The 26,611-nt window shown below is 47.3% G+C and overlaps 1 protein-coding gene across 2 annotated transcripts; it reads left to right on the forward strand.

Annotated features, from left to right (window-relative positions):
* The first annotated feature begins 8,983 nt into the window (after positions 1–8,983).
* Positions 8,984–25,195, forward strand: LOC119107584 (uncharacterized). 2 transcript variants are annotated; one of them, XM_037231083.1, is made up of 3 exons: positions 8,984–9,082; positions 24,047–24,182; positions 24,450–25,195. In XM_037231083.1, the coding sequence occupies exons 1-3, from the start codon at positions 8,995–8,997 to the stop codon at positions 24,628–24,630; spliced, it is 405 nt and encodes a 134-aa protein (XP_037086978.1). In that variant the 5' UTR covers positions 8,984–8,994; the 3' UTR covers positions 24,631–25,195. The 2 variants fall into 2 exon arrangements, with proteins under 2 accessions (XP_037086978.1, XP_037086977.1); XM_037231082.1 differs by lacking the exon at positions 8,984–9,082 and adding an exon at positions 23,681–23,814.
* Positions 25,196–26,611: the final 1,416 nt, after the last annotated feature.

Consider the following 26,611-nt stretch of genomic DNA (forward strand, 5'->3'; position numbering starts at 1 on the left):
TTTAGCTAATGGTTACGATATAATATCAATCGTCGCAGGGAATGTCTAGCAGCTGGGCAACCAACAGTAATGAGTGGACCATGATATCGTCAAGACTTCAGCCAGCAAGACGCCTGTTGCGGCGTCTTGAGACCAGCAAGGTGATAAGAGATGGGTGCTATCAACATGTGGATGCAAACAAGATTTAAACAGGTGTGGGTAGCTGCGGCTAAGAACTCATAAGAACATACTTTATCTTCACACCGGAATATCCCTCTCCGTCTTGAGTTTGATAGACAGAAATGCATCCCTGCTCAGCGCTTGCGCATGAGAATATATATCATCGGTTAAAAATTGTCTGGCTCTGGGCCCAGCATTTTTATGCTGTTTTAATCGTTGAAATAAATTAACTTGCAGTGTTTTACATATTTGGTCACTGACATAACAGAACTACAAGAACGCATACAGTTTTAGGTGGATATTGGTTGCAGTCGCATCAAATGGGCCTATTATCCAGCCATTTGTATTTGAATTTGACATCAGCTGACAATCCACATACATATGTGGCGTGGCTTTTACGTGCCATTAGTCTGAGAGATCAAGCCGGATGACAAAAAATGCAACCAAAAAGTGATGAGTAGAAAAAAAACGCATGAGCGCATGCACGCATAAACAGTATGAAACTACCCTATCACGTAAAAAAAATATGGCAATGCGCTTAAAAAATGTAGTATTATTGTAGTAGTAAAATGCAGTATCGTTGACAATATTCAGAACATAGCGTGCTGTTTTACAGAAAAGATCTCCAAACAGGACATATTGGCCACTTCCAGATCGATTGCTGACACACGTAGCTCACGTATCACCCAGATAGCTGGATCGGGTGTTGTTAAGATCGCTTAGCAATTGTAAATTTTGTGATTGAGGCTTAGAACTAGTTTCCATGGCATCGTGAAATCTGGCTTTCCTTTCGAATCCGGATTTCAATGGCGATGGAAATGTCTTTTACCCCCTGAACAGCATTTCCCAGATTATATTTTGAGTTGATTATGGACTTTGGTTCAAAAATCCGATTTAAGAGATCATGGAATCATTTACTTTTAGTTGCGTGAACAAGACAGCACAATGCGAGCTGACTTCAATATTTTTTGGAGAAGCATGGATCTGTCAGCGGTTGGCAGTATGCTCTCTGGCGGTTTTTGGCAAATTTCGGGTATACGAAGATACCCATTTGGAATGCAGATGAGTTTTTCATCCCTAGATTAGATCTTTGCCAACTTTGATTACGGCCACAGTTCGAAGCGTTTGCGTCGTGCGAGACGCGCACCAAGAGGGATATCTGATTGCTTAGAAAGTCAAGGACAAGTCTTCATACGCTCCTGCCTGTCAAAAAATCAAATGCAAGATTATCCATTTTTAGTAGTGTCGACGCCCTTCTCCAGTATTTTTTTGCAAGTTGAGAATTACGTCATACTTACGTTAATCTGATGGGGAGGGTGGCATTTTGTCGAACATATCATGTTGCAGGAAACTGTGCGTGGTCGCACAGTTTGCGAATAAATCATTTCAAATTCAGACAGTACGACTTCTAAGGATTTTCTCTTCTTTTTCCTGAGACCGGCATGAAGAAGGGATTAGTAGACTTAATGCTAGTTACGCTGTAAATCACGGCGCCAGTAGAATTATGAAGTGGCCCGAGGGGTCGAATGCAAGGTTATGGTTAGGATTCACAAGAAATCGTGCTCTTTACAACACGTGTTGGCAGTGGTGTCGATCGACGTCGCGCGCTTCGCAGCAGGTCCAGAGTCAGATGACGTCATCGGTGCTTCGGGAACTCATCTGCCACAGTCACGCCGTTTCGAGTCATCAGTCGATATTTTCTTTATACGGCGGTGCCATGTATCTCCGGTGTTCTGGAGGCCCAGTTTCACTAGCAAACTCGAGAATACACTGCTAACACGATTCCCTGTACATGTCTGTACAGGACATGTTTCTAAGCCAGTAACGAGTATGAGCCCACCTAATGTGCATCTACTGCCATGTCCATCTGCATCCGCTCAGTGCGGTTTGTAGTCGTGCATTATTCACACGCTCGTCGTATTTGGAGGACATAAGCGCATTCCGGCTTGTGACGTATCTCAATTACGGGCGCCAACCTCGTGACTTAGTGGTCCTGTGGGTGAGATTTCACCGGTTCGTTGTAGCTGATGGCGTCAATAGCGCTGTTTTTTTGTGCTGTCATGCTCAGGGGCAACACGGGTTGCAGTGGTCAGCCTCTTGTCGTAGGTGGGGGTGGCAAGGTGGATAACACTGCTATTCCGAATATTTGCCATGCAGTGGAATTTACACCTGTGGCTTCGTTGTCTGGTTCAAGAAAAGTCCGCGGCCATTAGCGTAGAGCAGCTCCTGTAGTCAGTGTAATCATATGTGTCGGGAAGCGTTTCGTACACTCAAGAATAGTTGAGAATGATTTGGTGTTGAAAAACGAAAATGATTTGATGAAAACAACATTTGAAAAAGGGACGCAAACGCGTGGAGTGCAATGATTTGCATTGCATGGTCTCCCAACCAATGATTCAGAACTTTTTCTCCCCCAGCTTTGCGGGTTCCACCCATCCCAGCAGGAGGGATGGCATGACGGCATGAAAGGCCGTAAACGGGTTATTTCCCCATGCCTGCTATATGCCCATGGTTTTAGGTCGTAGCATCGTAGTAGCTATGAGTAAACACTATGTCCTATGTGGGAGCCACGGGCAACAAATGACCATTGTAGCCGGCCACGCCCCGAAGCCCACATCATAATCACGATGAAGCCCACATCATTATGTATGTAATGATGTCCGCCCCGAGTTGTTGGCTCAGTGGCCTCAGTAGTTGTTTGCCTCAGTAGTTGTTTTCCTCTTTATCCCACACCTGCCCGGTGTGCAGGCTGAGCGTGAGCTGCCCGGTGGATAGGGTTAGAGTGAGCTGCCTGATGTACAGGATGAGAGTGAGCTGCCCGGTGTACAGGGTCAAAGTGAGCTGCCCCATTTACAGGATGAGATTGAGCTGCCAGGTGTAGAGAGTGAGAGTGAGCTGCCCGGTGAACAGGTTAGAGTGTGTTGCCTGATGTACAGGATGAGAGTGAGCTGCCCGGTGTACTGGATGCGAGTGAGCTGCCCGGTGTGCGGGGTCAAAGTGAGCTGCCCAATTTACAAGATGAGATTGAGCTGCCAGGTGTAGAGAGTGAGAGTGAGCTGCCCGGTGACAGGGTTAGAGTGGGCTGCCTGATGTACAGGATGAGAGTGAGCTGTCCCGGTGTACAGAGTGAGAGTGAGGTGTCCGGTGTACGGGGTTAGGATGACTTGGCCCGGTGCAACAGGATGACCAGTGAGCTGCCCGGTGTGCAGGGCTAGACTGAGTTTCTGCACACGGGCTATTGTATAAGCATTACTCAGAACCGGTTACGGCCACAAACTATTTGCTGTGTGTGTGTGTGTGTGTGTGTGTGTGGTGTGTGTGTGTGTGTGTGTGTGTGTGGTGTGTGTGTGTGTGTGTGTGCGTGTGCGTTTGTAAGTGCTAGCCTAACGACTCCGCAGTGGGAATACACGCCCGCCTGGCAGTACCGAATTGCTTGGCAGTACCGAAATTCCAGTATTGTTTAAGCTTTTTTGTGGAAAAGTGTTCAAAGCGCTCCGAAGTGATTTTCGATCGTTTTTGAGGTCGGCACTGGTAAGATGGTTTTTCGACGGTGTGTTAAGTAGTTGTTTTTAAAGTCAGAAGACCACCTTCTCCACACGCACACATCTTTGCGGTCGCGGCGCCTAGCGACCGCCCCCCCCCCCCCCGCCACCCCGCTGGGTAATCGCCGCGGCGTTCAAAAGGAGACTGGTCACCATTGTGAGAACTGGCCCTTTGGCAACAGCTGCCGGGCCTTGGAGGGGGGCGCGATATGGCTGGCCGTGCACGAGGAATGCTTGTAACTGAGCAGACCGGCATCAGAATACTTTGCAGACGGCCAACAGCCTGCTTAAGGTGCATGCACCTTGCGTGCATGTTGCGGGATACGTTGCGAGATGCATACAGTTTGCGGCAATGGGTGTACGGTGTAGTCTTGTTTGAGTTTGGACCTTGGAAATTAAGTTGACTTCATAGAGCCAGGTATTTGCAGTATTGCGTACGGCTGGTCGTGTCCTGCATTTGCATTGGGGAAGCTGCCGTTGTATTTCGCATAGATCTTTCTACGCTCTTTTATTCGAATATATGTCTTTCCAAGAGCTGAAATTCTAGCGTCATATTAGTGTCATATTTTTGTATTACTTTTATTGTTTTAGCGTCATGCCCGAATTTATGATGGTTGCAGCATTATCATGCCAATATCTCAGTCAGCGTTCGGAAATCGAGTGCGTTACCAGGCGCCTCCAAACTGGCATGAATGAAACTACTAGCAAAGCAGCCCTCGCACACCAGAAATAGCTGCGATCCAACGGGGTCGGCGTCAGTGGTATGCAGACAGGGGGACGAGGCCCGGCCGAATCACGGCACACCCCGCGGTAAGCCGCGCACAAAAGGCGCCCAAAAGGCGCACTCGTGTGGCGGACAGGGGCGGCCCGACCCCGACCGGCGGGTCGGACGGCTCTCATGCGCAGGACCTCGCGATACTTTTAACGTTTGCACTTGAGAAACAAACTGCTTGCTAGTTCGGACAGCTGGCTTTACAGTGTTGAACAATGCACACAGTTGCACTTGTGTTGAACATAAAACTTTAGATTCATGGACATGTGGGCTCTCCTATGCAGATTGCATGTCTATTACCTGCGTAAAAGTCGTTTTCACAATAAGTCGAATCACTGAAAAGTTTTAAAAAGCTCAAAATGTTTCTCGGGGTTCTCGTAAACACTAAACACTCTAACGACAAACTGTTTCCATGCAATTTTATTAGTATGCATAAGCAAACAATTTGTATCAACTAAGATAACTTGCATGTCAAACGAGCCTCTTAATCATTTCAGAACCCTACTCTTATTGGAAGCATGTGTAGTTTGATAGTTGTTGCACGACAACAGTCGTTAATTATTTACAAATCCCTTGAAGCTGTGTGTGTTATGAATGATTACCACGACATTACACTCATTAAACCGTGGTTTGGCAGCATTTCCAAGCCCGACAACAAGTAACAGCAATGGCGTCTTACGCTGGTGCAAGTCAAGCCCTGCAAATAATTTCATTGTGGAGACATAATGCTTCGGCATGCAAGCAATCATATGAAATCAATGCCTTTAGAACCGAATCCTACCAACAGTTCATTTCTCACCCTGATATGTTTGTATTATTATACAGGTCAGCATTTGCATGAATCGGCATTGAAAGCTCCTGTTTTTTTTCCGGTGAGTTAGCACTTTATGAATGTCGCTTTCTACCACAGGATTTGGATAAGTCTCGGGCAGGACGACTCATCAGACCCGGGTATAACGTATAAGTTGTGGTGCGCTATGAGGCACGTATCAAATATGTAATTTCGATGCCTTAAAGTCGTGTTCGTTGAAAAGGTTCTAAGCAAGCGACGGCCTTCGTCTTCTGGCTAGCTATGTTTTGGTGGATCATAAGGCCAGTTTGCATTCTTGTTCATACCCTTATTGATATTCAGACACAGACCCCCTCCATATTGTTTCAATGCTGCACATTTCCAAGTAAACATGGCTTGGTGATGTTAATACACATTGTTGACCACTCGAGTTACAATCAAAATTTTCATCCTCAAATTTCGATCAAGCACATCGCTCTGCAATCTACCTTCGCGGCGTCCTCAATATCAGTAGAACGCAGATAAAACATTATGAAAAAGTTTCTGAATTCTATCGGTTTAGAAAGAGTCTACAAAGCCATTGCAATTACGGACACCGGTGATTTATTCCATGCGGTCGTTAAACGCTTGATTTCTGCAGTTTATTGATCTTAATACGCGCTCGGGTGGGGGTCAAATTGGCTCGCCCCCAAAGGTTTTTCAAGAATGGTTTCCGAACGGCGCGGCGCAGCCGCGCCCTGTTTTGCACAGCTTTACACAAATGAATAGCGAATCGTTTGGTATCAAAAATTTAGATGTACTTTGTAAGGTCGCTGGCCTATGGCAGGTTAAAGTCAGGCCATGGTCTCAGCGAAGTCAACTTGTAGGAAACCGTTCAATCTGATGCAACCATTGAGTGTTAGACAAAGCCATACATCTCTGAGACGCTTTCTTAGGCAACGCAAATATTGAATGAACAAGTTACGTTGACGTAAGGTCAGGTAAAAGGGTCAGACCAAGGTCAAAAACGATCTGTTTTATTATCTTAGGGCTTGCTGTACGGGATAGATTCTGGTGCTCAATTCGAATTTATTGACAGCAGGAATCGCATTATGCATCTTCCATGAACTTATTAGAGGTCATAATATATCATTGACCTAAAATGACCTGCGTCAACATTTTGTTTTGAGAAAAACACTGCTTAGCGTAATCTTTGTCTCTTATTCAAATGCAAAACTCAGAGCAGTCTTGTATGATTTTGGTCGTCATGACCTTCAAAAGGTCAAACAAGGTTACTGACGTTAACTGAACATGCAACCTTTTCCTTAGAAACAGTTATCTAGGTTCCGGGGGCACTTAAGAAACCAACCTGGAATTTGATCTTGTTTGACCTTATTTGACCCGAAAGTCATGACCTAGGAATCCCAAACTTTGACTAAGTGAGTTAACGTACAGGTCAACACATCTTGTGAATTTAGTGCTTCTAGCTCTCTTAGTTACCAAGATATCAGGGGGAGGGATCAAACCCGAGCGAAGGGTATCTAGCAGGCTGCCCGGGTGCGTGTTAAAAATATAAATAGAATGGATTTCACAGTAGCCTCTGGTTTCTGTTCTGGTGACAACGTAAAAATAACATTGAGACGAAGAAAACCGTACCCCTCGCTAGCAAGCAGACTACGTTCGGGGATATGTTTACGGGGGTGGGGGATCACCATAAAGGGGGCTTTGGTCAACCCTGTGTTTCTCTTAGCAAGGCTCTGGCTACCCCCAGCCTGTACACAAGAACCGATCAAGTCATCTATGTTGAATGACGGGCAATTAAATGTCCGTTTGGCCAATTCATACCTAAAGTAGGCAGCTTCCCAGCTGGATTTTTCTGGGGTGGTGTGATGTAAGGGAAGATAGTAGCAATGCTGATCCAGAAATGTGCAACAAAGCAGCCATACCATCGGTTAGCGGTCAGTCATTCGCAGAAAGCCGGGCCAGGACAGTGGCCACCGACAGCTGACGGGAGCAGGGCTCAGACAATAAATATATGACAGAAGGGCCTTAATTCTGTGGCTTGGTTTCCAAAGAAGAAGCTCCACTTCTATGGCTTTTGTCACACGGTTTTTGGCAGTTTCAAGCTTCCGAATTTGTTTCCGCCTAAAATGCCACGACAAATCTTATCTCCTGAAAAGCACCCAGCAAAATAAAGGCGCCTGCAAAGTCTGTTGTACTGTGAGCCATCGATTCACATTCAAAATTCTCACCAGACTATGCTCAGGCCATATTTTGGAATCTACCTTGGGGAGACAGATGTCTCCTCAATGACCCAAAATGCCTACCCGCTCGTGGAATTTCGGCTCCCCAGGAAAGACAACGTTGAAATGGACGAATAATTTTTTGCGAAAAAAAGGTTTTACGAAAACTGCAACCCAGGCCGTCGCTTTCCTTGCTCCCCGAGATCACGGGCGTGTCATCCGGGCTTTGTGATGCACTCAGCTGTTTGGGCTAAACGGCGTCGCCAGCCTCTCACCATGGCGAGAAGGGCGAGCACCGCGAGAAATCGAACCACGCACCTGAAATTTCCCAGACGCGCTGCGGTTAACGTAGGCGCCGCTACACTATCGGCACCCGGCGCGCAGACTCAAACCTTTTGAAATTGTTTATTTCACCAGTCGATTCTGCAAAGAATGAACGTTCCCAGGCAAGCATGGGATGGCTTGTCACGTTTTGAACTTATTTCGACCGACTCCATTCAACGCTAATGAGACCTTTCATTTCCGGTGAAATGGCCCCCTTGAGTAGAACACTACGGTGCGCAGTTTTGTTCCCGGTGAAGGGTTGAAGGGCCATTCTGTCGCACCGCGGTGTGTCCTCCGGGCCGTTATGCTGGCGACACGGGGCGGCATCCCTGGCCGATGTGAGACCTTATAGTGACACAACATATCATATTGGTCCGCTCCCTGACGCGGGACGCCTTCTGACCCGCGCAGCTGACCCCTGACCGACACAGGAGCCATTGTGTCAGGGACCCCGAACATTGCAGATTCTCTCCGAATATTATGCGTTCACGGCTGGATGCAGTCTTCAAATCCGGCCGACATTTCTCATTGATGTGAACACATTTGCTAGACATTGATTATCATCTTGAGACCCTGACTAAAAACATCACCATCCACAATAAATGATTGTCATGGGGACTGTGCTACATATTTTTGCCGCAAGGCCTTATTGAGAAGTGCGTATTTACATTTAATGCAAATCATAGAAGAGGTTAAGTCACCATGTGACTTTTCCATGACGTTGCAATGCACTGACCACGACGTCATGGTTCTCAAAACTAATGCAGTGTGTACCATCATGACCTACACCGCTCGCCTACCTCTCTAAGCCCATCCGGCATGTTCAGCATCGTCGACCGGCTGGTTTTACCACAGATCTCGTATCGGTTCCACTGGAACGGACTTGTCACCTTGTCGGTGCCCGAAAGCCGGGCGTCAGGCAAGGTGTCGAGAATAGCACTCTTCCAACGACGTTCTCCCGAATGACCGCAATGTAACCACTGCATGCACGGCGTCGAAAACATCGCTGCTGAAGAGATTTTCTCGCAGGCCTCCCACACTACGGCCAGCCCTATGCAACGTGACGTCACGATCCGGTGCTGCATATATAGCGAGCCGGCCGCTGGAGGCTGCATACAGAGGCGTTTGGTGGCCAGGTCAAACAGCAGACGAGAGTGGACTAGCGTCAGATTTTCAGACAGCAATATGTGGAAACTGCTGGTCGTCGCTGCTGTTTGCGTGCAGGTGTGCTGTGCACAGTACCCGAGATACCTTCGCTTCCCGGTTGGTAGAGGTAAGGTTTGGGTTGGAGAGATACTGTTTCTTCACTTTGCTTGTTGCTCAACTGACGAGCATAAGATAACATTGGCTTGACATTTTCAGCATGGAAAATGCCGTATTACCAAGATGAATGTGTTGGATATTTTGACTTCGAGGACAGCGAGCGATCAATTTTAACCTCCGATGTAACCCGCGATCCGCTCCAACCAATGATCTTAGCTAACCCGCTGTCGATATGCATATTCCAGATGACGACACCAAATGTCATGACAGCAACATTGACGAGGAGTTCAACATAGGGGACGTATGGAGCTCCCCATTCTCTGGCTGTAAACAGAGTCACTGCGTCAAGGAGGAGGGCGTTCTCTACATTGACAGATTCCAGTGAGTCTGACGGCTTGATCTCGCCAGGAAATGTCACGCAGTGTCACAGGTCGTCCTATGGAGCAAAAGGAACATGTGATATTGTTTTAGTAAGAATGCTATTGCAACTTCCATTATCTACATTTCATGAATTGGCATTTGGACGCTGAGGAAAACTGCATTCGCTTTAAGCAGCTCTGTATACTTTACCGTTTGTCAACATACTCGTCCCGTAAAACCAGCGGCTTTGGATGTTGGCTTGTCTTCATCAACACTTCGCTTTTGCAGGTGTCCGCAGGTTAAAAAGCAGGTGGACTTTAAGAAGCTGCAGGCCGACAACCTGTTCTGCCGCGAGGCTCAGGGAGACAGGAGGAAGGAGTTCCCCGAATGCTGTGCCCGCCTTGTCTGTAAACACTACGTGGACGGCAAGCTTGTGCCGCTGCCGGCGCACAAATATCCTCTGCTCTGATGAGTGTTCGGATGAGACTAGGATTGCAGTTGTGGTTGCCAAAGAAGCTATAAAGAAGCAAAGAAGCTTCAGTTGTATGCTTTATTAAAATGTGATATCAAGTGTTAATTTATCAAAAGATGTACGGTCGCGCGTATTAATAGCGCTGCATGTAGCGACCGAGTTGCCCAACGCTTTAAACACCCTGATCTCGTGTCTAAATAATTTACTGATTTTCACCTTTCATTTGGCGGTGATGTGGTGTCAGCAAGTTACAATCGATGTAAAATAATTGTTTATGTAAGTGGGCAATGCACGCTATTGGCTCATATAATCGCGCATCATTAAAAATACATGTAGATTTGATTTCATTTCGTGAGGAGTGATACGTGTCCGAAAGGCGAGCATCATCTTAAAGTACTTTTCTTTTCGAATTCAGTCAAGCTTCAGAGAATTCAGAAGTATGGTCTTACACCCTTTAGAATTTGTATGACCATCAATTTTTAACTGGCCACTTAGCCTCAGCGGTCGAATAGTGACATGCCTGCGGCAGGTTTTTCTGAAAACGACGTGTTTGTGTATGGAAATAACTATGATCTGATGAACAAGGACAGGTCGGAAGCACCGAGGTATTGGACTTTCAAATTCTTAAAGCGAGCCGCATTCAAAACTATTTCCGAAGTCAGTCTTTTATCCAGGAAATGGCATAGCTGACGAAAACAAGGTGCGAGGGTATGTTCACGATGCATGCACATCTGCAATAAAAGAAGGAATATCTGTATCAAGCGTTTCATTGGTCACCTGATGTAAAGCCGTGCAATATGAAGTCACAAGCTCAGGTGCCAGACGAATGAAATGTGTTGCTTGCATTTGAAGGCGTGCTTATCTGAGGCACTCATACCAATATACTGAATGCGCAAGAGAAGTGGGGATCAAATCGTTAAGATGCACTACAGTCTGCATGCCGTATAAACGTTGTTATGCTTTTAAAAACGAAATGTCCGAACTAACGTTGCCAGAGTGACGAAGACAGAGCTTAGAAGAAAATATCCCTTCTTAGTCTCAGTCTTGTGATCAGTACTAGTTTCCATCTTGTGAGGCTTACAATTGACCTGACTATGCCAGGTCAAGGGCTCAACTTTCCAGAAACTCGCACTTTTCAGTTTTACAACATTATTCATACGATATCTCACATTTTGGCGACGCGAAACCTAAACTGGCCTATTTCATGCTGAATTCCGAGTGCAATTGTGTATATGTTGTATGTGTTTTGAGCTTAGATTTATGATATAAGACTCCGTAACTGCGAATGTAACTATGTCTACCCGCCGCGCGCGTTCCGCGGCATCGTCAGTTGCACCCCGCCGCCCGGTCGTAGATTGCTGTGCAGTGTTCCTCGACAGCCGCCGCTGGTCCGAAACCAGAAAGGCTAGTAACTGTTTTTTGTGTCGAAAAACGTGCAAGGGATGACTCACAGAATACTGAACATTTTGGCGTGATTGGACGGCATGCCGGAGATGTATCCCAAAAAAACCTTAGGGGTAGCGTCGAACTCCCACTTCTCCCTATCAGGGCGGGTGTTAAGCGCCTGCTTTGGCAAGAAGGTGTGGGCTACCGCGCTGGCTCTGCCTCATCGCATCAGTCCGCTAAACTATATCTATTTGAGGTAGTTTTTGGTGGTGTAGTCAGTCGTACCGTAATGACATTTCTGGATCCCAGACCATTTTTGAAGCAAAGTATGCAATCCATTTCAGTTGCTCAACGTAGAACCATCTCACACAAGCTCTATGTCATTATTCTGGAATCACTCAAGAATATGTCGAAATGGAAAACTGGTATCGATGACAAAATTGATACAAATGTGCGCTCCAAAGCTTTCTAAGCGTCCGTGCACACTTTTGGGATTTAGCACGTTTTAGAGAGACACGTTTTGCACAGTGCACCCATCACGATCGTCGTAATCGTGTTGGCCATCAACTTTGCTGAAGTTTCGATTATTTGCTTTCAACTAAGCCCTGTCCTTAAATAATTGTCCTAACTCATCAACTATCATGAGTCAAATATCCATAATTGCGTGAAGCTGATTTTGTTCAACTTCTCCATCTTTGATGAGCCCAAATTGCATGGCCCCTATATTGTTCGGCAGCTAGTGCGAATAATTTAGGTTTTCCCACTGGGACTACGGCCGGATCTCTGGAATGCCGCCAGTTGTGTCAAAGGGAATGATTCCCAGGCATGAGAGTTCCCGTAACATACTTACCATTTAGCAATAGGAACCATCAAAGGCAGTTAAGAAGGCGATTCATTTGGGCACCTGAGGTGCAGTGGTTAGCAAACTGGGCCGGCATTCCAGAGATCGAGATTGGAGTCGCGGTGGCTGGAATCAAATTTTCCGCACCATCTGGCGAACAACATCAGCGGGGTACACACCAACCAGGCAATAACTGCGACTCACAGCTGATGTAGCCGAGTAAAAACAGTCTTGTACAAACATGAATATTCCGAATTAGAATAATCAAGCTATCTCGGTGAACGTGCCGATCAAATTGCATATGATAAGTGCGGTTGTGCAGTGGGGTGTCGGGGAAGCCAAGGCTGTATTGTTCAGATGCTTGACGATGCGCCATGTTTTCACCTCAGGTGATTCCCAACGACACATCTGCAATACAACGTGTACCAAAACCTATCAAGCAAGCTCGTCTCTGTTCTTTGCAAGGAAATGTAGATAGCGGATTCGCCAAAAATGTAGCTCGCCGAAAATGTAGCTAGGTAGGTGTCCGGCTTGGCACGAACATCCACGGGAGTTACCTCCCCCCTTACGGTGGTGCATTTATTGAAAATAAGCATGCACTGAGCTGCATTTAGACTGTGATCGAAAGGCAAGCATTTGGGGATTACATCGTCGGTTTAGAAAGTCATCTGCATCGATTGCCTACATACTGTGTAGTGGCGGTGACTTCGGAAAAGGTAGGGGTGCTACATGCCAAAGTTTCGGCCATAGGCGCCCTTAATGACTCGTTGGCTGGCTGCTGGGAACAAACCGAGGACCGGCAGTCCACTGCAGGCGGCGCCGATGGGAGAAGCACTGAGGGAGCCAATGGCCGCGGGGTCTGAGTACAGAGCCCAGGCCCTTCCCAGAGCCGCCATTGCGATACACCGCACGGTTTGTCGCCCCCCCCCCCCCCCCCCCCCCCACCGCCAGAAGAGATGCATATGGGAGTCAAGCCCTCATCTATCGGACCGCCAGGGAGCCCTGTCCGTCGTCGGTCTGAAAGGCTTCTTCCTTGGAGACAGTGATTATAAGGGCAACACAAATGTCACGAATAGACTGGCCGGAGTGACTGCGCAGGCGAGCAGAACGCCAGCTGGTGATTAAGCCGTTTTAGCTAATGCTAACGATATAATCTCAATCGTCGCAGGGAATGTCTAGCATCTGGGCAACCGACAGCAATGAGCGGGCGTTGATATCGTCAAGACTTCAGCCAGCGATACGCCCGTCGCGGCTTCTTTAACCAGCGGGTGTTATCAACATGTGGATGCAAACAAGATTTAAACAGGTGTGGGTAGATGCGGCTAAGAACCCATAAGAACATGCTTTATCTTCACACCGGAATATCCCTCTCCGTCTTGAGTTTGATAGACAGAAATGCATCCGCGCTCAGCGCTTGCGCATGAGAATATATATCATCGGTTAAAAATTGTCTGGCTCTGGGCCCAGCAGTTTTATGTTCTTTCAGTCGTTGAACTAGATGAACTTGCAATGTTTTACATGCTTCGTCACTGGCACAACAGAGCTACAAGAACGCATACAATTTGGGTGGATATTGGTTGCGGTCCCATCAAATGGGCTATATGTCCAACCATCTGTATTTGTATTCAACATCAGCCGACAATCCACACACATACGTGGCTATTACGTGCCATTAGTCTGAGAGATAAAACAGTGTGACAAAAAATGCAACCAAAAAGTGATGAGGGATAAAAAACACATGAGCGCATGTACGTATAAACAGTATGAGACTATCCCATCACGTCAAAAAGATCTGGCAGCGCGCTTAAAAAAGTAGTATTTTTGCCGTAGTAAAATACCGTACCATTGACGCGATATTCAGAACATAACGCGCTGCTTTACTGAAGAGGTCCCCAAACAGGACATATTGGCCATTTCCGGATCGATTACTGGCGCACGTAGCTCACGGGTCACCCGGATAGCTGGATCGAACGTTGTTAAGATCGCTTGGCGATTGTGAACTTTGTGATTGAGGCTTAGAACTAGTTTCCATGGCGTCGTGAAATCTGGCTTTCCTTTCGAATCCAGATTTCAACGGCCATGGAAATGTTTTTTACCCCCTAAACAGTATTTCCCAGATTATATTTTGAATTGAATTTGGGCTTTGGTTGAAAAATCCGATTTCAGAGATTATGGAATCACTACTTTTTGTCGCGTGAACAAGATTACCCAATGCCAGCTAACTTCAAGACTTTTGGGGAAGCATGGATTTTCAGCGGTTAGTAGCATGCTCTCTGGCAGTTTTGACAAACTTCGGGTATACGAAGATACCCAATTAAAATGCAAATGATTTTGTCATCCCTAGATCAGATCTTTGCCAACTTTGATTACGGCCACAGTTCAAAACGTTTGCGTCGTGCGAGACGCTCACCAAGAGCGATTCTGATTGCCTAGAAAGTCAAGGACATGCGGTGAAACGAAGCACATGCACGTGTGAAACGATTTTCAGTGGCTATCCACGCTTACTCAATCTGTGAGCTTTCCCAAGGGCGTAGTTCCCTACTCAGGGGGACGGGGAGCCTTCAGTCTCGCCCCCACTCAGGCTCCACCTCCGTCCATGACCCTCCCCCCCCCCGCCCCTGCTGCTTGGCTCTGTTTTGACTCCGCGATATCACAGACGTAATACTTCCACCACCCATAATCTTGCACTGCTGAAGCCTCCGTCCCGTCCATGGCGCCTTGCTTCACCTGCACACTCAGGCACAAGCTCGGCAATGTTTTCGCTTACTTCAAGCTCCGCGACGATGTCGCGTGTGAAACTGATGATGGCGACCAACTTGCTAGTTCGCCGCCGCCATGCTGCAGCGTCCACCTTCGCCTGGTTCAGCCACCTAAGCCGGATGTGCAGTCGAGTTGTCACCGGGTTGCGAGCAATCCGCCGGCCTAACCTGGGCTGCTTCTCCAGAAGCAGTTTTATCAGGCGGCGAACTGTGCGTTGTTGGTGGTCCGTAGCACGGCCTATGCAAATGTTGGTCATGTTCTCAAAGTCACCAACAATGATCATGCAGTTTTGTGAGGGCACCAGAAGCCATCCCTAACTGACTCTTCTGGGCCAGTTAGATCGCACCAAGATGGATGGAGGTGGAGCCGTCCGTGTTGAAACTCCCAGCCCGTGGTTCAAGTCACGATAGCGGCATGTGATCAAGCCGGCAACAGAGGCGAAAACTGTGTGGCCCAGTTGCGATACACCATTCCTACTTCCAGCCGCCCCAATATCGTTAAATCTCCAGCAGACGTATAGCTGATTTTCAATTTTGGTTCTTGGCTCACACTTCCCCTTCATGAAGACGAGACCCTGGTTCCTGGTTCCGGCCGGCCTGTTTTTTTCATAACACCAGTCTCTGGTTTCTGGATCCGATTACTTGTTTTCATAACACCAGCCCCTGGTTTCTGGGGGCAATTGATTGCTTTGCACAATCTTGCAGCCACGACCTGACGGCAAGTACGTGGCATACTGGCCTGACAAATTATGAGTTAGGGTGGAGCTGAAACCCCCTCCCAAACTTTGGGAAGAAAGTGGGCAAAATCTGGGGACAAACCTACTTGTTGGCATCATTTGGGGACAGGTTGGGTAATTCATCATCGTTCAGCCCCATCCCCCGCTCTCAATCATTTCGTGAAACCACACCCCTGGGTCGTAAGCTTGGTGGTCAAAATGATTTGAACATGTAAAAACTTTGACCTTATACACCATGTACGTACTTTGAAAACCTCCCTAGCGCGTCTAACGCGTTTTGCATGTGTTCATAGGACGTGACATTACCATGGGCGCAGTTGTCTATCATCGGGTCCAAAAACGTAATCTGAGATCATCAGTAAAGTTCACTGAAAACATTCTGCCTTCAATGTCGGCAAAAAAGCGTGACTTGTCAAAAATGTTATCATTATTTACATTTGTCAGGCGAATCGCGTAATAACCTTTGTATTTCAACCACAACCATTGTATTACTGCAACAGTACCGTTGGGAATGGATGGAACAGTGATGTTATCCTCCCTTAAAAGAAACCTTCCATGGCGAGGGTTCGCTATGTGTTGTATAGCACAGAACTGAGCGCGAAGGGAGGGGGGGGGGGGGTGACCATCGTGGCTATTTGTCACAGGTAATTGGCTTTCTCGATGCCCCAATGGTAAAGCATGAATATATGTGAGGGCAGTACTTTCCACATTCGCTTATTTAATTATATCGCTACTTAAGCGTGAAGCCTGGGGTAGAACAAGGGCAGCCTCCGGGTGAGAAAATCACACATGCGCCATAACTGACGTCACTTTCAAGATAACCGAGGCTCGCCAGTTCCTGCAGTAGCCCGGATTCATTGCATTGCCATGGAAACGCCAATCGTAGCCCGGCTCGAGAGATCCGGCTCCAATCCGGTCGTGTCATGCTCTGTATGCTGAGGTCAGTATTTTTGACGATGCTGTACTACAAGATGAGGAAGACGCGTTGGAACGTACTCGTGAAAGTATGAGACAAAAAAGTCGGCCTCGTAACACAGACGCACTGGGCACGAGCCCGGGACGGGCTCGTTGGGCGTTGAGGGGACGTAGAAAGGTCAGCTGGCACGAGAAGGCGATGTTGTAGCAGAATAAGGATGATAAAGTCTTCATACGCTCCTGCCTGTCGAACGAAATGAAATGCAAGATTATCCATTTTTAGTAGTCCCGACGCCTTTCTCCAGCTTTTTTTGCAAGTTGAAAATTAAGTCACACGTTAATCTGATGGGGAAGGTGGCATTTTTTCGAACATATAATGTTGCAGGAAACCGTGCCTGGTCGCACAGTTCGCGGAGAAATTATTTCAAATTCAGACAGTACAGCTTCTAAGGAATTTCCCTTCTTGTTCCTGAGACCCGCATGAAGAAGGGATCAGTTGACTCAATGCCAGTTACGTTGTAAATCAGCGCGCCAGTAGAATTATGAAGTGACCTAAAGAGTCGAATGCAAGGTTATGGTTAGGATTCACAAGAAATCGTGCTCTTTACAACACGTGTTGGCAATGGTGCCGATCGACGTTGAGCACCTCGCAGCAGGTCCAGAGTAGGATGACGTCATTGGTGCTTCGGGAACTGATCTGCAGCAGTCACGCCGTCAAGAGTCATCAGTCGATAGGGTCTTCATACGGCGGCGCCGTATATGTGCATCTCCGGTGCTCTAGAGGCCCAGTTTCACTGGCAAGCTCCCCGCTAGCACGATTCCCCGTACATGTTTGCACAGGGAACTTTTGATCCTTTGGAATGTTTCTAAAGAACGCAATTTCCACACTGCTATGTCTTCAAGCCAGTAATGGGAATGAGCCCACCTGGTGGTACATTCACTGCCATGTCCATCTGCATCCGCTCAGTGCGATTTGTAGTCGTGTATTATTCCCATCCTCGTCGTATTTGGGGGACATAAGCGCATTCCGGTCGGCGACGTAGCTCAATTACGGCGCCAACTCGTGACGTAGTGGTCCTGTGGGTGAGATTTCACCGGTTCGCTGTAGCTGATAGCGTGAGCAGCGCTGTTTTTTGTGCTGTCATGCTCAGGGACAACACGGGTTCGCAGTGGTCAGTCTCTTGTCGTAGGTGGGGTGGCAAGGTGAGATAATGCTGCTATTCGGAACCTACGCCGTGCAGTCGAATTTACACCTGTGACTTGGTTGCTGCTTCGAGAAAAGTCGCGGGCATTAGCAAAGAGCAGCTCCTATAGTCAGTGTAATCATATGTGTCGGCAAGCGTTCGTGCACTCAAAAAACAGTTGACAATGATTTGGTGTTGAAAACGAAAATGATTTGATGAAAACAACATTTGAAAAAGAGCGCAAAACGCGTGGAGTGCAATGATTTGTATTGTATGGTCCCCCAATTAATGATTTCAGAACTTTTCTCCCCAGCTTTGCGGGTTCCACCATCCCAAGAGGAGGGATGGCATAACGGCATGAAAGCTGGTAACGGCTATATTTCCTCATGTCTGTTATTTGTCTATGGTTTTAGTCGGAGTATCGTCGTAGCTATGTCTTATGTCGGAACCATGGGCATCATATGACCACTGTAGTCGGCACGCCCCGAAGCCCACATCATTATCATGATGTATGTAATGATGTCCGCTCCGATGGCTCAATAGTTGTTTTCTCTTTATCCCACAGCTGCCCGGGGTGCAGGTTGAGCGTGAGCTGCCCAATGTGTAGGGTGAGAGTGCGCTGCCCTGTGTGCAGGATGAGAGTGAGCTGCCCGGTGTGCAGCATGAGAGTGAGCTGCCCGGTGTACAGGGTTAAAGTGAGCCGCCCGATTTACAGGATGAGATTGAGCTGCCAGGTGTATAGAGTGAGAGCGAGCTGCCCGGTGTACGGGGTTACACAGGATGACAGTGAGCTGCCCGGTGTGCAGGGCTAGACTGAGTTACTGCACACGGGCTGTTGTATAAGCATTACTCAGAACCGGTAACGCCACAAACTATTTGGTGTGTGTGTGTGTGTGTGTGTGTGTGTGTGTGTGTGTGTGTGTGTGTGTGTGTGTGTGTATGTGCGTGTGTGTGTGTGTGCGTGTGTGTTTGTAAAAGCTAACCTAACGCCTCTGAAGTGTGAATGCACGCCCGTCTGGCAGTACCAAATTGCTTGGCAGTACCGAAATTCCAGCATGGTAAAGCTTGTTTGTGGAAAAGTGTTCAAAGCGCTACGAAGTGACTTTAGGTCGTTTTTGAGGTCGGTACTGGTAGGATGGGTTTTCGACGGTACGCTAAATAGTTGTGTTTAGAGTCAGAAGACCACCTTCTCCATACGCACACATCTTTGCGGTGGCGGCGCCTGGCGACCGCCGCCGCTCCCCCGCCACCCCGCTGGGTAATCGCCGCGAGGTTCAAGAGGGGACTGGTCACCATTGTGAGAACTGGTCCTTTGGCAAAAGCCGCCGAACCTTGGGGGTGGGCGTGATGTCGCTGGCCGTGCCCGCGGAATGCTTGTAACTGAGTAGACCGGCATCAGAATACTTTGCAGACTGCCAACAGCCTGCTCAAGGTGCATGCACCTTGAGTGCATGTTCCGGGATACGCTACGAGATGCATGCAACTTGCGGCAATGGGTGTACTTTGCAGTCTTGTTTAAGTTTGGACCTCGGAAATTAAGTTGGCTTCATGGAGCCAGGTATTCACAGCATTGCGTACGGCTGGTCATGTCTTGCATTTGCTTTGAGGAAGGTGCTGTTCTATTTCGCATAGATCTTTCTGCGTTCTTTTGTTCGAACATGTGCCTTTCCAAGAGCTGGAATCTTAGTGCCATATAAGTGCCATATTTTTGTATTAACTGTATTGTTTTAGTGTCATACCTGAATTTATGACGGCTGCAGCATTATCATGCCACTATCTTAGTCAACGCCCAGAAATCGAGTGCGTTTTCAGGCGTCTCCAAACTGGCATGAATGAAACTACTAGCAAAGCCGCTCTCGCACGGCAGAAATAGCTGCGATCTAACGGGGTCGGCGTCAGTGGTATGCAGACAGGGGGAAGAGGCCCCGGCCGAATCACGGCACACCCCGCGGCACGCCGAGCGCAAAAGGCGCCCTCCCTCGTGTGGCGGGCGGGGGCGGCCAGCCCCCGACCGGCGAGTCGGACGGTTCTCAGGCGCAGGACCTCACGATACTTTTGACGTTTGCACTTGAGAAACGAACTGCTTGCTAGTTCGGACAGCTGGCTTTACAGTGTTGAACAATGCACACAGTTGCACTTGTGTTGAACATAAAACGTTACATTCATGGACATGTGGGCTCTCCTATGCAGATTGCATGTCTATTACCTGCGAAAAAGTCGTTTTCACGATAAGTCGAATCACTGAAAAGTTTCAAAAAGCTTGTTTCTCGGGGTTCTAGTCAACACTAAACACTCTAACGACAAACTGTTTCCATGCAATTGTATTAGTATGCATAAGCAAACAATTTGTATCAACTAAGATAACTTGCATGTTAAACGAGCCTCTTAATCATTTCAGAGACCCTACTCATATTGGAAGCATGTGTAGTTTGAGAGTTGTTGCACGACAACAGTCGTTAATTATTCACAAATCCCTTGAAGCTGTGTGTGATATGAATGATTACACGACAATAAACTCATTAAACCGTGGTTTGGCAGCACTTCCAAGCCCGACAAGTAACAGCAGTGGCGTCTTACGCTGGTGCAAGTCAAGCCCTGCAAATAATTTCATTGTGGAGATATAATGTTTCTGCATGCAAACAATCATATGAAATCAATGCCTTTAGAACCGAATCCTACCAGCAGTTCATTTCCCACCCTGATATGTTTGTATTATTATACAAGCCAGCATTTGTATGAATCGGCATTGAAAGCTCCTGTTTTTTCCGGTGAGGTAGCATTTTATGAATGCCACTTTCTACCACTGGATTTGGATAAGTCTCGGGCAGGGCGACACATCAGGCCCGGGTATAACGTATAAGTTGCGGTACGTTGGGAAATGCGTATCAAGGGTGTGTTTTCGATAGCTTAAAGTCGTGTTCGTTGAAAAGATTCTAAGCAAGCGAATGTTTTCGTCTTCTGGCTATGTTTGATGGATCAGAAGGCCAGATTGCATTCTTATTCATACCCTGATCTGTATTCAAACAAAGACCCCTTCCATTTTGCTTCAATGCTGCACATTTCCAAACAAACATGGATTGGTGACGTTAATACACATTGTTGACCACTCGATCTACAATCAAAATTTTCATCCTCAAATTTCGATCAAACACATCGCTCTGCGATCTGCCTTCGCGGTGTCCTCAATGCATGTAGAATGCAGATAAAACATTATGAAAAAGCTTCTGACTTCTATCGGTATAGAAAGAGTCTACTAAGCCCTTGTAATTACGGACACCGGTGATTTATTCCATGCGGTCGTTAAACGCTTGATTTCTGCAGTTTATTGATATCAACACGCGCTCGGGTGGGGGTCAACTCGGCTCGCCCCCCAAGGTTTTTCAAGAATGGTTTCCGAATGGCGCGGCGCAGCCGCGCCCTGTTTTGCATAGCTTTAGACAATTGAATAGCGAATCGTTTGGCATAAAAAATTAGATGTACTTTGTAAGGTCGCTGGCCTATGGCAGGTCAAAGTCAGGCCATGGTTTCAGCGAAGTCAACTTCTAGGGAATCGTTCAATCTGATGCAACCATTGAGTGCTAGACGAAGCCATCCATCTCTGGGATGCTTTCTTAGGCAACACAAATATTGAATGAGCAAGTTGCGTTGACCTAAGGTCAGGCAAAAGGGTCAGACCAAGGTCAAAAACGATCTGTTGTATTACCTTAGGGCCTGCTGTACGGGATAGATTCTGGTGCTCATTTCGAGTTTATTGACAGCAGGAACTCCATTATACATCTTTCATGGACTTGTTAGAGGTCAGAATATATCATTGACCTTAAATGACCTGGGTTAACATTTTGTTTTTAGAAAAACATTGCTTGGCGTAATTTTTGTCGCTTATTCAAATGCAAAATTCAGAGCAGTCCTGTATGATTTTGGTCGTCATGACCTTCAAAAGGTCAAACAAGGTTACTGACATTAACTGAACATGTGACCTTTTCTTTAGAAGCAGTTATCTAGGTTCTGGGGCACTTAAGAAACCAACCTGGAATTTGAACCTGTTTGACCTTATTTGACCCGAAAGTCATGACCTAGGAACCTCAAACTTTGACTAAGTGAGTCAACGTACAGGTCAAGGCACCCTGTAAATTTAGTGCTTCTAGCTCTCCTAGTTACCGAGATCTCAGGGGGGAGGGATCAAATTGACCCCCCACCCGACCGAAGGGTATCTAGCAGGCCACCCGGTTGCGTGTTAAAAATGTAAACAGAATGGATTTCACGGAAGTCTCTGGTTTCTGTTCTGGTGACGACGTAAAAATAACAGTGAAACGAAGAAAAAAGTATCCCTCGCTAGCAACCAAACTATATCCTGGGATATTTTTGTGGGGGGATCACCATAAGGTGGGGGGGGGGGGCTTTTTCAACCCTGTGTTCCTCTTAGGAAGGCTCTGGCCACCTCCAGCCTGCACATAAGAACAGATCAAATCATCTACGTTGAATGACGGGCAATTAAATGTCCGTTTGGCTAATTCATACCTAAATTAGGCAGCTTCGCGGCGGGATTTTTCTGGGGCGGTGTGGCGAAAGGGAAGATAGTGGCAATGCTGATCCAGAAATGCGCAACAAAGCCGCCATACCATCGGTTAGCGGTCAGTCATTCGAAGACAGCCGGGCCAAGGCAGTGGCCACCGACGGCTGACCGGAGCAGTGCTCAGGCAAGAACTATATGACAGAAGGGCCTTCATTCTGTGGCTTCGCTTTCAAAGAAGACTATCCACTTCTATGGCTTTTGTCACCTGGTTTTTGACAGTTTCAAGCTTCCGAATTTGCTTCCGCCTAAAATGCCACGACTAGTCTTATCTCCTGAAAAGCATCCAGCAAAATAAAGGCGCATGCAAAATCTGTATTACTTTGAGCCATCGACTCACTTTCGAAATTCTCACCAGACTATGATCAGGCGATATTTTGGAATCTACCTTGTGGGGACAGATGCCTCCTCAATGACCCAAAATGCCTACCCGCTCGTGGAATTTCGGCTCCCCACGAAAGACAACGTTGAAACGGACGAATAATTTTTTTTACGAAAAAAGGTTTTACGAAAACTGCAACCCAAGCCGTCGCTTTCCTTGCTCCCGAGATTACGGGCGTGTCATCCGGGCTTTGTGATGCACTCAGCTGCTGGGGCTACACGGCGTCGCCAGCCTCTCACCATGGCGAGAAGAGCGAGCACCGCGAGAAATCGAACCATGCACCTGAAGTTTCCCAGACGCGCTGCGGTTAACGTAGGCGCCACTACACTATCGGCACCCGGCGCGCAGACTCAAACCTTTTGATATTGTTTATTTCACCAGTCGATTCTGCAAAGAATGAACGTTCCCAGGCAAGCATGGGATGGCTTGTCACGTTTTGAACTTATTTCGACCGACTCCATTCAACGCTAATGAGACCTTTCATTTCCAGTGAAATGGCCCCCTTGAGTAGAACACTACGCTGCGCAGTTTTGTTCCCGGTGAAGGGTTGAAGGGCCATTCTGTCGCACCGCGGTGTGTCCTCCGGGCGTCATGCTACCGACACGGGGTGGCATCTCTGGCTGATGTGAGACCTACCATCATGACCCACACCGCTCGCCTCCCTCTCTAAGCTCATCCGGCATGTTCAGCATCGTCGACCGGCTGGTTTTACCACAGATCTCGTATCGGTTCCACTGGAACGGACTTGTCACCTTGTCGGTGCCCAAAAGCCGGGCGTCAGGCAAGGTGTCGAGAATAGCACTCTTCCAACGACGTTCTCCCCGAATGACCGCAATGTAACCACTGCATGCGCGGCGTCGAAAACATCGCTGCTGAAGAGATTTTCTCGCAGGCCTCCCACACTACGGCCAGCCCTATGCAACGTGACGTCACGGTCCGGTGCTGCATATATAGCGAGCCGGCCGCTGGAGGCTGCATACAGAAGCGTTTGGTGGTCAGACCAGACAGCAGACGAGAGTGGACTAGCGTCAGATTTTCAGTCAGCAATATGTGGAAACTGCTGGTCATCGCTGTTGTTTGTGTGCAGCTGTGCTGTGCACAGTACCCGAGGTACCTTCGTTTCCCGGTTGGCAGAGGTAAGATTTGGGTTGGAGAGATACTGTTTCTTCACTTCGCTTCTTGCTCAACTGACGACCATAAGATAACATTGGCTTGACATTTTCAGCATGGAAAATGCTGTATGATGAAGAATGTGTTGGATATTTTGACTTCGAGGACAGCGAGCTATCAATTTTAACCTCCGATATAACCCGCGATCCACTCCAACCAATGATCTTATCTAACCCGCGGTCGATACGCATATTCCAGATGACGACACCAAATGTCATGACAGCAACATTGACAAGGAGTTCAACATAGGGGACGTATGGAGCTCCCCCTTCTCTGGCTGTAAACAGAGTCACTGCGTCAAGGAGGAGGGCGTTCTCTACATTGACAGATTCCAGTGAGTCTGACGGATTGATCTCGCCAGTAAATGTCACGCAGTGTCACAGGTCGTCCTATGGAGCAAAAGGAACATGTGATATTGTTTTAGTAAAAACGCTATTGCAACTTCCATTACCTACATTTCATGAATTGGCACTTGGACGCTGAGGAAAACTGCATTTGCTTTAAGCAGCTCTGTATACTTTACCGTTTGTCAACATACTCGTCCCGTAAAACCAGCGGCTTTGGATGTTGGCTTGTCTTCATCAACACTTCGCTTTTGCAGGTGTCCGCAGGTTAAAAAGCAGGTGGACTTTAAGAAGCTGCAGGCCGACAACCTGTTCTGCCGCGAGGCTCGGGGAGACAGGAGGAAGGAGTTCCCCGAATGCTGTGCCCGCCTTGTCTGTAAACACTACGTGGACGGCAAGCTTGTGCCTCTGCCGGCGCACAAATATCCTCTGCTCTAATGAGTGCTCAGATGAGACTAGGATTGCAGTTGTGGTTGCCAAAGAAGCTGTAAAGAAGCAAAGAAGCTTCAGTTGTATGCTTTATTAAAACGTGATATCAAGTATTAATTTAGCAAAAAGATGTACGGTTGCGCGTATTAATAGCGCTGCATCTAGCGACGGAGTTGCCCAACGCTTTAAACACCCTGATCTCGTGTCTAAACAAATTATTGATTTTCACCTTTTATTTGGCGGTGATGTGGTGTCAGCAAGTTACAATCGATGTATAATAATTGTTTATGTAAGTTGGCAATGCACGCTATTGGCTCATATAATCGCGCATCATGAAAAATACATATAGATTTGGTTCCATTTCGTGGGGAGTGTTACGTGTCCGAGAGGCGAGCATCATCTTAAAGGACTTTTCTTTTCGAATTCAGTCAAGCTTCAGAGAATTCAGAAGTATGGTCTTACACCCTTTAGAATTTGTATGACCATCAATTTTTAACTGGCCACTTAGCCTCAGCGGTCGAATAGTGACATGCCTGCGGCAGGTTTTTCTGAAAACGGCGTGTTTGTGTATGGTTTCCATGGACTTGTTAGAGGTCAGAATATATCATTGACCCAAAATGACCTGGATCAACATATTGTTTTTAGAAAAACACCGCCTAGCGTAATCTTTGTCGCTTATTCAAATGCAAAACTCAGAGCAGTTTTGTATGATTTTAGTCATCATGACCTTCAAAAGGTCAAACATGGTTACTGACGCTAACTGAACATGCGACCTTTTCCTTAGAAACAGTTACATAAGTTCTGGGGGCACTTAAGAAACCAACCTGGAATTTGACCTTGTTTGACGTTATTCGACCCAAAAGTCATGACCAAGGAATCCCAAACTTTGATTAAGGGAGTTCACGTACAGGTCAACACAATCTGTGAAGTTGGTGCTTCTATCTCTCTTAGTTACCAAGATCTCAGGGGAGGGGACAAATTGACCCGCCACTCGAGCGAAGGGTGTCTAGCAGGCCAACCGAGTGCGTGTTAAAAATGTAAACAGAATTGTTTTCACGGTAGTCTCTGGTTTCTGTTCTGGTCACAACGTAATATTAACAGTGAAACGAAGAAAACCGGATCTCTCGCTAACAAGTAAACTATATTCAGGATGCTTTTTGTGGGGGGGGGGGGGATCACCATAAAGGGGGCTTTTACCTGCTTTTACCCTGCGTTCCTCTTAGCAAGGCTCTGGCCACCCCCTGCCTGTACACAAAAACAGATCAAGTCATCTACGTTGAATGACGGGCAATTAAATGTCCGTTTGGCCAATTCATACCTAAATTAGGCAGCTTCGCGGCAGGATTTTTCTGGGGTGGTGTGGTGTAAGGGAAGATAGTAGCAATGCTGATCCAGAAATGCGCAACAAAGCGGCCATACCATCAGTTAGCAGTCAGCCATTCGAAGACAGCCGGGCCAGGACAGTGGCCACCGACGGCGGACGGGAGCAGGGCTCAGACAAGGAATATATGACAGAAGGGCCTTCATTCTGTGGCTTGGTCTTCAAAGAAGAATCTCCACTTCTATGGCTTTTGTCCCATGGTTTTTGGCAGTTTCAAGCTTCCGAATTTGTTTCCGCCTAAAATGCTACGACAAGTCTTATCTCCTGAAAAGCAGCCAGCAAAATAAAGGCGCATCCAAAATCTGTTGTGCTGTGAGCCATCGATTCACTTTCAAAATTCTCACCAGGCTATGCTCAGGCCATATTTTGGAATCTTCTTTGTGGAGACAGATGCCTCCTCAATGACCCAAAATGCCCACCCGCTCGTGGAATTTCGGCTCCCAGGAAAAACAACGTTAAAATGGACGAATAATTTGTTTTACGAAAAAAGCTTTTACGGAAACTGCAACCCAAGCTGTCGCTTTCCTTGCTCCCCGAGATTACGGGCGAGTCATTGGGGGTTTGTGATGCACTCAGCTACTGGGGCTGCACGGCGTCGCCAGCCTCTCA

Source organism: Pollicipes pollicipes, unplaced genomic scaffold (genome assembly GCF_011947565.3).
Source record: "Pollicipes pollicipes isolate AB1234 unplaced genomic scaffold, Ppol_2.1 Scaffold_6686;HRSCAF=7923_pilon_pilon_pilon, whole genome shotgun sequence".
NCBI classification, from domain to species: Eukaryota; Metazoa; Arthropoda; class Thecostraca; order Pollicipedomorpha; family Pollicipedidae; genus Pollicipes; species Pollicipes pollicipes.

Coding starts and splice junctions, on each gene's coding strand:
- LOC119107584 (XM_037231083.1), top strand. CDS start 8,995: ATGTGGAAACTGCTGGTCGTCGCTGCTGTTTGCGTGCAGGTGTGCTGT. Junction 9,083..24,046: donor TCGCTTCCCGGTTGGTAGAG/GTAAGGTTTGGG, acceptor CGCATATTCCAG/ATGACGACACCAAATGTCAT. Junction 24,183..24,449: donor CTCTACATTGACAGATTCCA/GTGAGTCTGACG, acceptor TCGCTTTTGCAG/GTGTCCGCAGGTTAAAAAGC.